General features: G+C 42.9%; 2 protein-coding genes across 2 annotated transcripts; one reads left to right on the forward strand and one right to left on the reverse strand.

Moving 5' to 3' along the window:
• Positions 1-1,714: 1,714 nt before the first annotated feature.
• LOC117808799 (transcription factor 7-like 1-B) lies at positions 1,715-5,191 on the forward strand (the record flags this gene model as incomplete). Its single annotated transcript, XM_034678459.1, has 5 exons — positions 1,715-1,842; positions 1,931-2,102; positions 2,206-2,313; positions 2,408-2,456; positions 4,243-5,191. Coding segments are annotated over 5 exons (1,029 nt in total), but the record flags the coding sequence as incomplete, so codon positions are not given.
• A 1,228-nt stretch (positions 5,192-6,419) lies between these two features.
• Positions 6,420-14,003, reverse strand: casp17 (caspase 17, apoptosis-related cysteine peptidase). The gene is made up of 4 exons (XM_034678458.1): positions 13,474-14,003; positions 10,227-10,390; positions 9,981-10,110; positions 6,420-7,007 (listed from the first exon to the last, which is right to left on the reverse strand). The coding sequence occupies exons 1-4, from the start codon at positions 13,688-13,690 to the stop codon at positions 6,688-6,690; spliced, it is 831 nt and encodes a 276-aa protein (XP_034534349.1). The 5' UTR covers positions 13,691-14,003; the 3' UTR covers positions 6,420-6,687.
• Between the last annotated feature and the right edge of the window lie 945 nt (positions 14,004-14,948).

The following is a 14,948-nucleotide window of genomic DNA, read 5'->3' on the forward strand; positions in this document are numbered from 1 at the left end:
GGATGATGATGATGATGATGAGGATGATGAGGATGATGATGAGGATGATGATGAGGATGATGATGATGAGGACGATGAGGATGATGATGATGAGGATGATGATGAGGATGATGAGGATGAGGACGATGAGGATGATGATGATGAGGATGATGATGAGGATGATGAGGATGATGAGGATGATGAGGATGATGATGATGATGATGAGGATGATGATGATGATGATGATGATGATGATGAGGACGATGATGATGATGATGAGGATGAGGATGATGATGATGAGGATGATGATGATGAGGATGATGATGATGATGATGATGAGGACGATGAGGATGATGATGATGAGGATGATGATGAGGATGATGATGATGATGATGAGGACGATGATGATGATGATGATGAGGATGATGATGATGAGGATGATGATGATGAGGACGATGAGGATGATGATGATGAGGATGATGATGATGATGATGATGAGGACGATGAGGATGATGATGATGAGGATGATGATGAGGATGATGAGGAGGATGAGGAGGATGGGGATGATGATGAGGATGATGATGATGAGGATGATGATGATGATGATGAGGATGATGATGATGATGATGGGATGAGGATGATGATGGTGGTGATGAGGATGATGATGAGGATGATGATGATGGGGATGAGGATGATGATGATGATGATGATGATGGGGATGATGATGATGATGATGATGGGGATGAGGATGATGATGGTGGTGATGATGATGATGGGGATGAGGATGATGATGGTGGTGATGAGGATGATGAGGAGGATGAGGATGATTATGAGGTGTTTTAAAGAAGCGATTATAAATGTGATTGATCCTGATGAACTAATAAAGCTATCAGCAGAGATTTATTCTCCTAACATCACTGAACAATCATGAATATTAAAATTCAACCTCAAAGAAATTAAACTTGAGCCCAAATAACTTTTTAAAATCTAGATCTGAGGTGATGATGATCTGCTTATTGCAATAATAATTAATATTCAAATAATATTAAGTAATAATAAATACATAATAATGATTCATTATTAATTAATTATTTAAGTAAATAATTGCTAATAATAATAATTAATCACAATACTGCAACTACTACTGCTTATACAAATAATACTCATAAATATAGGAATAATATTAAGTAATAAAATATTTTATATTTTATAAATCTAATAAAATACGAAGAATTATTATAAGTAACTACTATAGAAATAAGTACATTATAATTTTAATTCTTATTTTTAATTATTATACTAATAATATATAAATATTTATACTACCCCTCGTAATAATTGCCAATACAAATAAGCATATTTTATTTTTATTTATTTCTATTATGTATTTAAAATATGATATTATTTTATTGTAATAATATTAAGTATACAACCACTACTACTGCTACTTCTCCTAATAATAAACAATCATTATTATTTTTATTATTATTATAATTATCAGTTTTTTTAATCACAATAATGAATTTTTCATAATAATATTAATAATAAAAGAAAAATAAGAAATACAGAAAAAATATATTTGTATTATTAAAATAATAATAACAATAATGAAAAATATAATAATAATAATAATGCTTCAGTTATTAGGCGTTGAAGTTTATTTTATTTTATCCGTATGAATAAGACTCACCTGGTCCTGGTCCTGGTCCTGGTTGTGTAACCTGACTCCTTTGTGTGTTTGTCCCGTAGCCTGGTATCAGGTTTCTCTCCACGTTTGATCCCGACCTCCCAGTCGTCCATCCCTCACCCCGCCATCGTCCCCACCGGCGTGAAGCAGGAGCCTTCCTGCAGCGGCCAGCACGAGTGAATAAACCTCAGACACTCAGTTATCACAGTTCACGTCTTCAACACGGCGACCACTAACACAACAACATGTGATGTCACCCCGCAGGAAGTCTATGTCTGACGCTCAGAAGCCCGAGAGGGAAGAGGAGGAGAGGAAGCCGCACATCAAGAAGCCGCTGAACGCCTTCATGCTCTACATGAGGGAGGAGAGGCCCAAAGTGGTCGCTCAGTGCAAAGTGAAGGAGAGCGCCACCATCAACCAGATCCTGGGACAGAGGGTCAGTCTGCCCCGCGTTAACCCTTCACTCCTCCTCTCCATCAGGGGTTTACTTTGATCCATAGAACATGTTGAGAGACGCTGACATGTCGTTTGATCCACAGTGGCACTCGCTGACCAAAGAGGAACAGGCCAAATACTACGAGATGGCTCGCAAAGAGAGACTCCTCCACTCCAAGCTCTACCCCGGCTGGTCGGCCCGGGACAACTACGTCAGTTCACCTGCTCACACACAAGTCTCATCACACACACCTCAGTCTGCTCCACGTCAGACTCCAGGGTAACACCATGTTTGTTTCTATGCAGGGAAAGAAGAAGAAGAGGAAGAGGAACAAGAGCGAGACTCAGCTGGAAGGTAAGACATGATGATGTAAACGATGCTCAGACAGACCGGGGACGTTAAAGCAGACTCTTCGACCGGTGGACCCAGGGTCTACATTTAGTTCAGGGGTAGATAATCTCCCCCCTAAAATCGCCCCTGCTAGGGGGGTACTACTTTTCAAAGGTCCCGTGACTTTCAGGGGGTGGGGCCTGCGATGCTGAACGTGTCTGATTGGTAGATTAACCTCAGTGTTTTTATTCCTCCCTCCGTCCACAATAACATCACACACATCTGTGATTCTCTTGATTTCTCTTTCTTTCATTAGTTTTTATTTGTTCTATCTTTTTTGTATGTGTGTGTACTTTTCAAAAGAAGAAGCTGTGATTCTCTGGGTCAACTTTTTTGCCAATTTTGTTTTTCATTTTGTTTTTGCCCAAAAAAAAATTTTTTTCTCAATTCTTTTTCTTCAAAATTTTAATTTTTCAAAAAAAAAAAACATTTTTTTTTTTCAAAAGTTTTTTTTGAGCAAATTTTTTTTGGGCAAAATTTTTTTTTTCAAAACTTTTTGGTCAATTTTCTTTTTCAAATTTTCTTTTGTCAAAAATGTTTTATTCAAATTTTTTTTGTCAAATTTTTTTTGTCAAATTGTGATTTGATTGGAACTTGATTTCTCTTTCTTTCATTAGTTTTGATTTGTTCTATCTTTTTTGTATGTGTGTGTACTTTTCAAAAGAAGAAGCTGGGATTCTCTTGATTTAGCAGCTTGTAACAGTAGTCTTCTCTCAGCCCACCGTGAATGCGTCTCTCCTCCCGGTGTTCCGGTTTTAAAAGTGACCCTGTAAACTGGAGCCCTTCAGCTGAACGTGTCAGTGTTTGTGGAGTTTACACAGCTGTTGAAACACAGAGGGAGTTCCTGGGAATGCAAACTAGTTTAGTTTTTATTAAGATTTCAAAATCTCCTCATCAGATATTTAATGATGGTCTAAAGACGTTTATGAGGGATGCATCCGGCTGAGAGTCTCCAGTTAACAGGGTCGCCGTTTAAACCAAAACACCGGCCGATCTCTGCGATCACGGCTTTTTGAGTTCAAAAGGATTTTAAAGCCGTGTTGAAACGTCTTTGCTACTCGCGCTTATCTCCTCTCACGTGTTGATTCAGTGAATCCATCTGTGATGAAATATAGCACCATCTAAAACAGGCCAGCTGAGTCTCTTCATGCTAACAGGCTAACTGTTGTGTTGATTCATTCTTTGCTTTTTACATGTTTTTAACCGCAGGTGCAAAATTTTCGCTTTTTTCATGTTTTTCTGCTTTTGGAGCACAATTTCAAATTTGAGGAAAATAATTTTTTTGACAGACTCCAGGTCAACTTTTTTTTCAAATTTTTTTTTTTCAAATTTTTTTTTTTCAAATTTTTGTTTTCAAAATATTTTTGTCAAATTTTGTTTTTTCAAAATTTCTTTTGTCAATTTTTTTTTTCAATTTTTTCCAGAAACCATTCACATTCATTGTTTTTCCATCTATGATGAATGGCATTCCTCTTTGTGTTACTGCCCTCTACTGGTCTGGTGGTGTAGTGCATTTACTTTTTTTCCTCCATACGTCACTGGCCTGATTTACACAATCTACCCGGGACTTCAGCCCACGGTCGAAACGCAGACAACAATGGGGGACCAGGAACCTTTTAGTTCAGGGGAAAGTAGTTCTGGGGGATAAAAGACCCCAGGACTCTTGGTCCAAATGCACCTTTAACGTGATGAAAAGCATGAAAGCAGGGAGATCTGGTCTGCCCGTCTCTGACGTGTGTTTGTGTTTCAGGTCCCGATGAAGACTTCCCGCTACAGCTGAAGAGACCTCGACCTCCCTCCGAGGAGGCGCCTCACACACACATCCTGCACACACACACCTCACACACACACCCCCGCTCCACACTCCACACGCAGCCGCACACCACCTCCCACCTCACGCACACACACCTGTCTCAAGCCAGCCCCGCCTCCTCGCTGGACTCGCCGGCGACGCCCACCACCGCCCTGGCCTCGCCCGCCGCCCCGGCCTCCACGCACACCGAGCACACACACTCCTCCTACGGCGGGCACATGTCTCCGTACGGCGAGCAGCTGCAGCCGCTCTCCCTCACCACCAAACCGCACCGGACCCCTCACCCGCTGAGCCGCACCACCGTCACCCCCGGACCCTCCACGCCCTCCTCCTCCTGCGACACGCCCACCCCGTCACCCCTCATGGCCAACTCCAGGTGCTCCCCACCTCCTCCTCCGCCTCCTTTCCTAGCCCCGCCCCTCACGTCCTCTCACCAATCAGCAGCAAGCTCCCACAGTGCCTTAACCCAATCACAGTCCTTCTCTCTGAGGAGAACCAATCAGCTGTGAGCGCAGGTTTAACTCTTTGAATCCTGAATAAAAACAATCATGCCTTGTACCTCTTTTAACGCTGTAAATAAGCTTCCTTTTTTAAACTTTTTTATAGACCTGTCACGTTTATATCTCCATGAAAGGACAAATAATTGGTCAATATTTGACCCTAACTCTAACTTCATGAAATGGTGTTTTTCTTTTTTTTGCAATCTCACTTTTTCTAAGACTTTTAATGGATGATGGACTTGTTGTTGTTGAAGCAGACGGGCACCGGGGTTCTTTATCTGTTCAGAAATGTTCTTCTTTTTTTTCCCACCAGGTAGTAACGAGTGTTAATCTGAGTTCTGCTTCCTCTTCTGTGTTAATAAATATTCACTGAGTTCTCAAATGTAGTCTGAGACAGTCTGAGATTCTTTCTGTTTAACTGTCTGTGCTCCGATCCTCAGCCCACGCACCTTTAACAGAACTCTTTCAGGTGTGCTCTCCTTCTGGTCCGGGCGTCCCTCACAGCAGGACGTCTGCTCTGTCAGGTGAGTCTCAGTGTTAATGACATGATGCAGGTCAGAGCAGCAGAGACGACGTGTGATGACAGGTTTTATATTTATATCACTGCTGTGTGTTAAACCTGCAGGAGTGGACAAGGTTCAAGACTTTATGACTTGAGTTCAGATCCTCCTGGTCAGATATTCCAGTCTCTTTAAAACAATTCTAAACTTCAGGATGCATGAGCCTCTGCTCGGATCTGATCGGTTTCTATTCTAGTCAATGTGTTAACTTCCACTGGATCCGCTCCGTTGTGTTCCGGCTGCGTCTCTGATCCGGCAGATCAGAGTCCTCCGGAAAGAACAAAGAGAGAAAGAATAAAAAAGGAAGAAAAAAAGAAAGGAATAAAATAAAGGAGAAAAAGAAAGTAAGAAGGAATAAAAAAGATAAAGTGAAGAAAGCAAGAAAGAAAAGAAAGGACAGAAAATAAGAAGGATAGAATAAAAGGAAAAGGGAATGAAAGAGAGAAAGAGAGAAGGAAGAAATGAAAGAAAGACAGAAAGTAAGAAGGAATTAAAAAGAAAAAAATGAGAGAAGTAAAGAAAGCGAGACAGAAAAGAGAAAAAAACAGGAATAAAATAAAGCAGAAAAGAAAGAAAGAAAGTAAGAAGGAATAAAAAAGATAAAGAAGTGAAGAAAGCAAGAAAGAAAAGAAAGGACAGAAAATGGGAAGGGAATAAAAGAGAAAGAGAAGGAAGAAATGAAAGAAAGACAGAAAGTAAGAAGGAATTAAAAAGATAAAGCAAGAAAGTAAAGAAAGGACAGAAAATAAGAAGGATAGAAAGAAAGGAAATTCCTCAGCTGACTTTAGAAGTAGAGAATAAAACACTTCCTTACTGTCGTCCTCTGAGCACCTGTCACATGATTTAAACGGGTCATCGCCCTCGCCTTCCTGCACAGGCTGCATGTCTCGGGCATTTCCTGCTTTGTGTTCACATCAGATCGCCGGCTGCAAAAACTCCAGGAAGGGGTGGGTTCTAAATCTGATCACGTTCACACGTGCGTCTCACTCCAAACATCTGGGAAGTTTTCAGGAGTTTTGTGTTTGTGTGGATAAATGAGAACGTCCTGAACGTCTCAGCATGAATGATCTTTATTCTCTGCTGCTGTTAAATCAACGTATGAAAAGGTTACATGTATGTACATTTATATATTGTTAGTTCACAAACACATCAAGCTTTCACATTTAGACCTGAAACATCAGATCAGAGGTATGTACAGTATGTGCAGAATCTCCTCCAAGCCATTCTGAGATTTTCTGCAGAAAGACATGGTGAGACCGGTTTCTGAGTCCTCGTGTCAGCTGCTCTACATTCCTGCAGATAATCTCAGAGGCGCTCCGGGTCTAACTGATCGAAGGAGTCCGTTTCCTGGTGTACTCGGGGCGGACCAGTGAGGTCGCAGAGAGCCCCGTCTTGGCCCCGCCTTCTTCTTTCCTGGGCTCGGCGAACGGGAACACTTCCCGGGTCATTTTGGTCAGGAGGCACGGCATCTCTTTCTTCCCGCCGTGAGCGCGACCTTTGGCTTGGAAGGTGTAGGCCACTCTGTGGGAGAGGCGGGTCATGAGGCGGGTCAGCTCCAGGTCACGGTTCCCTTCCTCCTTCAGTAACGTGCAGAACGTCTGCAGGAAGACGGAGCCGAGCGGGTGCATGAACGCCCCGTAACCTGAGGAGAGGACGGAGGAGAGGGTTCAGACATGATGTATCTCAGCTCACAGGGCCTGTGTCCACTTACAGCATTTGTGTTTGTCTCGGATGCTGAACACCAGGTGATTTTTAAGGGCCTGTGTCCACTTACAGCATTTGTGTTTGTCTTGGATGCGGAACACCAGGTGATTCTTAAGGGCCTGTGTCCACTTACAGCATTTGTGTTTGTCTCGGATGCTGAACACCAGGTGATTTTTAAGGGCCTGTGTCCACTTACAGCATTTGTGTTTGTCTCGGATGCGGAACACCAGGTGATTCTTAAGGGCCTGTGTCCACTTACAGCATTTGTGTTTGTCTTGGATGCTGAACACCAGGTGATTCTTAAGGGCCTGTGTCCACTTACAGCATTTGTGTTTGTCTTGGATGCTGAACACCAGGTGATTCTTAAGGGCCTGTGTCCACTTACAGCATTTGTGTTTGTCTTGGATGCTGAAAGCCAGCTGATTTGTAAGGGCCTGTGTCCACTTACAGCATTTGTGTTTGTCTTGGATGCTGAAAGCCAGCTGATTTGTAAGGGCCTGTGTCCACTTACAGCATTTGTATTTGTCTTGGATGCTGAAAGCCAGCTGATTCTTAAGGGCCTGTGTCCACTTACAGCATTTGTGTTTGTCTTGGATGCTGAAAGCCAGCTGATTTGTAAGGGCCTGTGTCCACTTACAGCATTTGTATTTGTCTTGGATGCTGAAAGCCAACTGATTTTTAAGGGCCTGTGTCCACTTACAGCATTTGTGTTTGTCTCGGATGCTGAACACCAGGTGATTCTTAAGGGCCTGTGTCCACTTACAGCATTTGTGTTTGTCTCGGATGCTGAACACCAGGTGATTCTTAAGGGCCTGTGTCCACTTACAGCATTTGTGTTTGTCTCGGATGCTGAACACCAGGTGATTCTTAAGGGCCTGTGTCCACTTACAGCATTTGTGTTTGTCTCGGATGCTGAACACCAGGTGATTCTTAAGGGCCTGTGTCCACTTACAGCATTTGTGTTTGTCTCGGATGCTGAACACCAGGTGATTCTTAAGGGCCTGTGTCCACTTACAGCATTTGTGTTTGTCTCGGATGCTGAACACCAGGTGATTCTTAAGGGCCTGTGTCCACTTACAGCATTTGTGTTTGTCTCGGATGCTGAACACCAGGTGATTCTTAAGGGCCTGTGTCCACTTACAGCATTTGTATTTGTCTTGGATGCTGAAAGCCAACTGATTCTTAAGGGCCTGTGTCCACTTACAGCATTTGTGTTTGTCTTGGATGCTGAACACCAGGTGATTCTTAAGGGTCTGTGTCCACTTACAGCATTTGTGTTTGTCTTGGATGCTGAACACCAGGTGATTTTTAAGGGCCTGTGTCCACTTACAGCATTTGTGTTTGTCTCGGATGCTGAACACCAGGTGATTCTTAAGGGTCTGTGTCCACTTACAGCATTTGTGTTTGTCTCGGATGCTGAACACCAGGTGATTTTTAAGGGCCTGTGTCCACTTACAGCATTTGTGTTTGTCTTGGATGCTGAAAGCCAGCTGATTTTTAAGGGCCTGTGTCCACTCGCTCTGTTTTTGCCCAGCGCCCAGGTTATGTACGTTGTCCTCCCTCACCTCTAAGTCAGTTAACAAACCTGGAAACATCTTTATCAGCTGAAAACGCCGGACTGCAGATTAGTTGTGTTTAGAAATCGGTGCAGCCTGCACAAATATTAAAGCGTAAATGGACACAGGCCCTCAGGAGGGCTGGACTTCCAACATCTACTTTGTCAGTGGCGGAGGAAAGATTCATCAGACTTGGAATATTTCCAAAATTCCCCAGCTTAACTTCCCATGGAAATTTACCGGACATTTTAACCCCAAATGTTCCTCCCCTTTGAAACCCTAAACACCAAATGTTATATTTCATAGTTTTTATGTGTTATTTGTAAAATGTCCTCATTTTAAAACAGACTTCCATACGGGGCGCCCTTTGTCAGGCTGTGCACACTGAAAATAACAGAAACACTTCTCCACATGTAACTCCAAAACATCATAAATATGTAAAGTGAATTTTTAAAATTAACTTTTTTAATCACAATTAGATAAATATTTGTGATCTTCATATTTAATTTAGTTGTGGAAAATATGTTAAGTTAAAATCATTGTTTAATCCAAATGTTAAATATAAATATAAATGTCTTGGTCTCGGTCTTGCCCTGCCTTGGTCTTGGTCTCGACTCGGTCTCAATCCCTAAATGTCTTGGTCTTGTCTCGGTCTTGCCCTGCCTTGGTCTTGGTCTTGGTCTTGTCTCGATCCCTAAATGTCTTGGTCTTGTCTCGGTCTTGCCCTGCCTTGGTCTTGGTCTTGTCTCGGTCTTGCCCTGCCTTGGTCTTGGTCTTGGTCTTTTCTCGATCCCTAAATGTCTTGGTCTTGGTCTTGTCTCGATCCCTAAATGTCTTGGTCTTGTCTCGGTCTTGCCCTGCCTTGGTCTTGGTATTGGTCTTGTCTCGGTCTTGCCCTGCCTTGGTCTTGGTATTGGTCTTGTCTCGGTCTTGCCCTTCCTTGGTCTTGGTCTTGGTCTTGTCTCGATCCCTAAATGTCTTGGTCTTGTCTCGGTCTTGCCCTGCCCTGGTCTTGGCCTTGACTCGGTCTCAATCCCTAAATGTCTTGGTCTTGCCCTGCCTTGATCTTGGTCTTGTCTCAGTCTCGGTCCCTAAATGTCTTGGTCTTGTCTTGGTCTCGGTGCACTCTGATCTCGGACATGTCTTGGTCTTGGTTAATGTGGTCTTGACTCCAACACTAAGAGGGGCTCTGATGTAGAGGTATTGGTCTTGTCAGTGGACACAGGCCCTGACTCTGTCCTGGTTTTTATTCTGCTTCATGTTTCAGAGTGAAGACGTCCCTCAGTGTCTCTTCAGTGTTTGAGTTCCTCTGCGGCGCTGTGTGAGCGCCGTCTGGAGGACGGACAGGTTCTCACCTGGAGCCGTGGCGTACATCACGGCCGTATCATCGGGGACGCCGGACTGCTGAGAGAAGAATCCGGTCTCTGCGGTGTCAGCGGCTGAATCGACCTCCACGCCGCCATCCAGGGCGCTCCCCCGACACGCCTGCAGAGACAGAACAGGTCAACATTTCCACGAGACACAGCAGCAGAGACATTAGAACAGAGTGGGCGGGTCTGGTACTCCACAGGGAGTAGAGACCCTGTCCCAGAGTCCCCTACCTGTATGAGGAACAGCTTGGCCTTGGACTCCATACACTCGTTCTGGAAGTACGAGAAGATCCGGGACAGTCTCACGGGTTCCCCGTCAGCGCCGAACACGCAGCCCTCCTCGCCGTGAGACGACAACACCGCCAGGAAGCAATCCTTCACCGGCCGCCTGCTCTCTGCAGCACAAACACACACACACACAATGCATGATCACACAATTACACACGTACTGCACACATGAGTGAGTCACCATGCATGAACACAGACATGCAGAGGTGCAGTTCTTCAGGTATGCAGACGACTCCGCCTCCTCAGAGTGAGTCTGCAGCTCAGAGAACATTCAGTTCTAAATGTTAGAATAAAGGATTTTAAAGAGGGTCTTATTCTCTCCTCCAGTCTGTTTGTTTTTATCCTCTTTAAATGACATAACCTGTAATCTCCCTCAGAGGGTCATCAGTGACTGATCCATGTTTATCTATTAGTGATAAGCAGCTATAAAACTCTGACACACAGCTGTCTGGGTTTCTCTCTGATGAGGGGAAATTATATAATCCTGTTCTTTAATTCTGATATCATGACGGTCGATGTAACCAAAGTTTAAAGTCTGATTTCTGTCCTCTGATACTTTAACAGATACAGAAAGCAGACGGAGGGCAGAGTTCATTTACATCAAATCTAACATTCTTTAAATCTGTGATATTTTTCCACGAGTGAAAGAACTTTTACATCTTTGTGTTCGAACAAAAAGCTTCAGGAAAGAATTTAATTGAAGCTCCAAAGCTTGTTTTGTATTTTCCTTTGAAGTTTCTTGAAATAACAAATTTGAATCTGGTCGTATTTTCAAAACAATCCAAACATACGACTGATTTTGAACCATGGGTGTTTCTTGCCCTTTTTTGGGGGGGGGTGCAGAAGACCCTCTAAATTGAATCCCAGCACCACTAAAATTTGAGAGATTTCTTTATTTTATTTCTTTACTGTATGTTCTTTTTAACAAGCTAGACAAGTTTCATAACCTTTTTTTTTATGATCCAATCCATCCCTCTTTAGCTGTGGCTCAGCATTTAAATAACCCCGATCAGATTTGAAGGTTTAGTCAAAGTGTTTTACTTTTCTTTCCTAAATGTGAGAATTAAATTACATTAAAATGTGCAAAACTGTGAAATGTATCTTGCCCGGCTCAGCACCCCTAACATTTGAGAGATTTTATTTTATTTTTATCCTTTTTAAGAAGCTAGAAAAGTTTCAAAACCAAACAGTACTTGGTTGAAACGTAATATTTTAACAGCCAGTCAGGGTCCGGGAGGCAGACACCCTCTCCACTTTTAAGAGTAGACTTAAAACTTTCCTTCTTGATAAAGCTTATAGTTAGAGCTGGATCAGGCTTGCACCAGCTTTTGTCATGCTGCTATAGGCCTAGACTGCCGGGGGAACTGGCACAATGACACACTGGGATCCTAGCTCACCTTCTTCCCCCCAACCCCTTCATCACTTACTTTAACTCTGCCTGTCCCATTAAAGTTACTAACCATAGACCTTTCTGGAGTCCCTGAGCTCCCTTGTCTCGTAGATTCCTCTGAGCTGCCGTAGACGTCCTCCTGCTGTGGACGATCTGGACTCCAGCTGATACGGACGTGCTGGACTCCAGCGGCAACAGCTTCTACGACTCGTCTCATCACTATCACCTCTCTCTCTTACTCCCCTCTATCTGTCTTTCCAGACCCAACTCAGTCGAGGCATGATGGCTGTCTAACATGAGTCTGGTCCTGCTGGAGGTTTCTGCCTGTTAAAGGAAGTTTTTCCTCTCCACTGTAACTAGCTAAATACTGCGATGTGCAATGCTCATGATGGATTAAGGTGGGGTCAGACTGAGTCTTACCCTGTCTTGGTGTTGGGTCTCTGTTCATAATTTGACATAGAGTGGTCTAGACCGGCTCTGTTTGTAAAAGCGTCTTGAGATAACGTTTGTTGTGATTTGGCGCGATATAAATAAAGATTGATTGATTGATTGATTGAACAGCAGACATACAGCAGCTCCACTTCTGTTAGTGTGTTTTACATGTTGTGCATTTCAAATGAAAGTCCAAAAAATAACTCCAGTGTCAGTTTAAGGTGTTTTTGGTCCTCACTATAGAGGGCTGGTTTACTCCACAAACATGCATCCTGCTTATATGTTGAGCAGCTGCTGGATCAACAGGAGTTATCTTTCCCCAGATATGAGGGTCACCATGTTCCTCTCTCTTGCTGTGGCTCATTTCGGATTTTTTGTCTCCATTAGAGCTCCATGTTTTTTTGTTCTTCAACTTTTACAGCATCAACTTCAGTTCTTACAAGGACTCCTGAACATGTTTCAAACAGGAGCAGAGAGAGGCAGACTGAAGCAGTGGATGTCTGAGCGATCAGAAACAAGCTGCTCATATACCAGAGGATTTTCTACAGACATGCAGGAGGGTAATTATCTCTGTTTTATCACTCTGAGTCATTTACTGTTAGAGACGTTTGTGTTCATGTTTCCATCGTTTCGTTTCTTAAACTTCACTGTTTTCTAAATGAGGTTCTGTTGATCAGATTTGATGGTTTAGTCAAAGTGTTAGACTTTTCTTTCACAAATGTGGGAATGAAGTTTCATTAAAATGTGCAAAACAGTGGATTTATCCGGCTCAGCACCCCTAAACATCTGATCCTAGAGTCACCCCTGTTTTTAAACTTCAGTTAAATGTTATTGATTTAAAGCTCCAGTGAGGAGTTTTTAGCTGCTTCTGAAACAGACTGAAATCAACAGCGACGCCTTTCTCTGAACAGCAAAAACAAAGAAGCGACCGTCAGCGGCGTGATTTTAAATCTCTATGTGGTGATGTTTTTAATCCCTGTGAGCGCTGCGAGGGGGAGGAGTCAGACGAGACGACTGACGGCACGCTGAAGAAGTATATATTCAGCAAACATTTGATTGTAAAAAAAGAGGAGAGGATGAGATTCTTGTGAGAAACATGAGAGAGTAGAGGTATCACTTTGTCCAGAGGGGGCGCCATAATCAACACACACAGAACGTTCCTCACTGGAGCTTTAAAGCTGCAGGGAATCATATACACATTTATTTTTGTTGGTCTGTAAAGTTTTAAAACAGTCTTTTAAATTTCCCTTAGTCTGCAATGATCAGAGAAACCAGATCCTGTGCGGTCTAGATCTCCAGGAGCCGTCCCTCCTGAGTGAGACCCAAACTGGAGAGGAACCTGCGTCTCTAATCTTTAAAATGATTTACCTTTCTGGAACAGCTCATAGATCTCGTCACTGCTGGGGTCCAGCAGGAGCTCCACCTTGAAGCCCAGCTTGCTGAGGGTGTGGTGGAGCTTCTTGGTGTCTTTATTGGCTCCGGGTCTCCTGACCAGCGGCACCCCGGGGTCGTACTGAGCCACGGACACCAGCACGGCCCTGTTACACTCCTCCCTGTGCTCCATCAGTCCTCTCCACTGTGGCATTCTGCTGCACTGTCTGAGTGTGTGTGAGTCTGTGTGTTTGTCTGTCTGAGTGTGTGTGAGTCTGTGTGTGTGAGACAGTGTGTGAGTTAATCAGTCACTGACTTGTACTCCCGTTAGACCTCCAGGAACACCGCTATAGAGGTGTAGCCCCGCCTCCAGCCACATCTGTTTGCCCATATATGGACTGTCCCCTTCGTGCTGTTACAGGTTAGGATTGTGTCACACCGTGTTGCATAAGTTTGTCTTTTCCTCTCATGTGCTGGGAATCCACTCTGAGCACGTCTCCCTCAGGAGTGTCCCGTCAGGTGTCTGGTCAGACTCATGACTCAGGTCTCCAATAAAGACCGTAAAATAGAAGCTGGGTTTACGGTCAAGTCCGCTTCCGGGACAGGTGTAAGTCTCAGGCTCTCAGGTGGAGGAAAGAGCGTCCCATGAGAGTCCAGACGGTAATAGTTACACAACGTAAAGAGATAAGAGTGCAGCTTGTTTTTATGACATCATCCTGGTCAGCAGGTGAAGTTTGCATCAATGACTTCTTCAGAAATGAGTTTGAACAAACACTAATGGAGCTGAAAGTCATTTCACTCAGGACAGTTTTCTTCTTTGTGTAACTCAAATAACTCAAAATTACAAACCATTTTTCACTCTAACTATAGAGGCTCACATTACCAACAATGCAACTTTCTAATCCCATACCTATAGATTTACTTCATGTTCAAACGATAATCCCATTCTATTGCTTTGATCTAATTCTATTGCTTCGATCATATTCTATTGCTTTGATCTCATTTTTAGATTTTGATCTCATTCTATTGCTTTGATCCCATTCTATTGCTTTGATCTCATTCTACTTGTTTGATCTCATTCTATTTATTTGATCTCATTCTATTGTTTTGATCTCATTTTATTGTTTTGATCTCAGTCTATTGCTTTGATCTCATTCTACTTCTTTGACCTCATTCTATTGCTTTGATCTCATTCTACTTCTTTGATCTCATTCTATTGATTTGATCCCATTCTATTGTTTTAATCTCATTCTATTGCTTTGATCTCATTCTACTTATTTGATCTCATTCTATTGCTTTGGTCTCATTCTTTTGCTTTGATCTCATTCTACTGCTTTGATCTCAGATTATTGCTTTGGTCTCATTCTATTGCTTTGATCTCATTCTATTGCTTTGGTCTCATTCTATTGCTTCGATCACATTCTAACACTTTGATCTCATTCTAAGTGTAATGTCCAGTAGCAGGTGACTCT

This window comes from Notolabrus celidotus, unplaced genomic scaffold, assembly GCF_009762535.1.
Source record: "Notolabrus celidotus isolate fNotCel1 unplaced genomic scaffold, fNotCel1.pri scaffold_151_arrow_ctg1, whole genome shotgun sequence".
Taxonomy (NCBI): domain Eukaryota; kingdom Metazoa; phylum Chordata; class Actinopteri; order Labriformes; family Labridae; genus Notolabrus; species Notolabrus celidotus.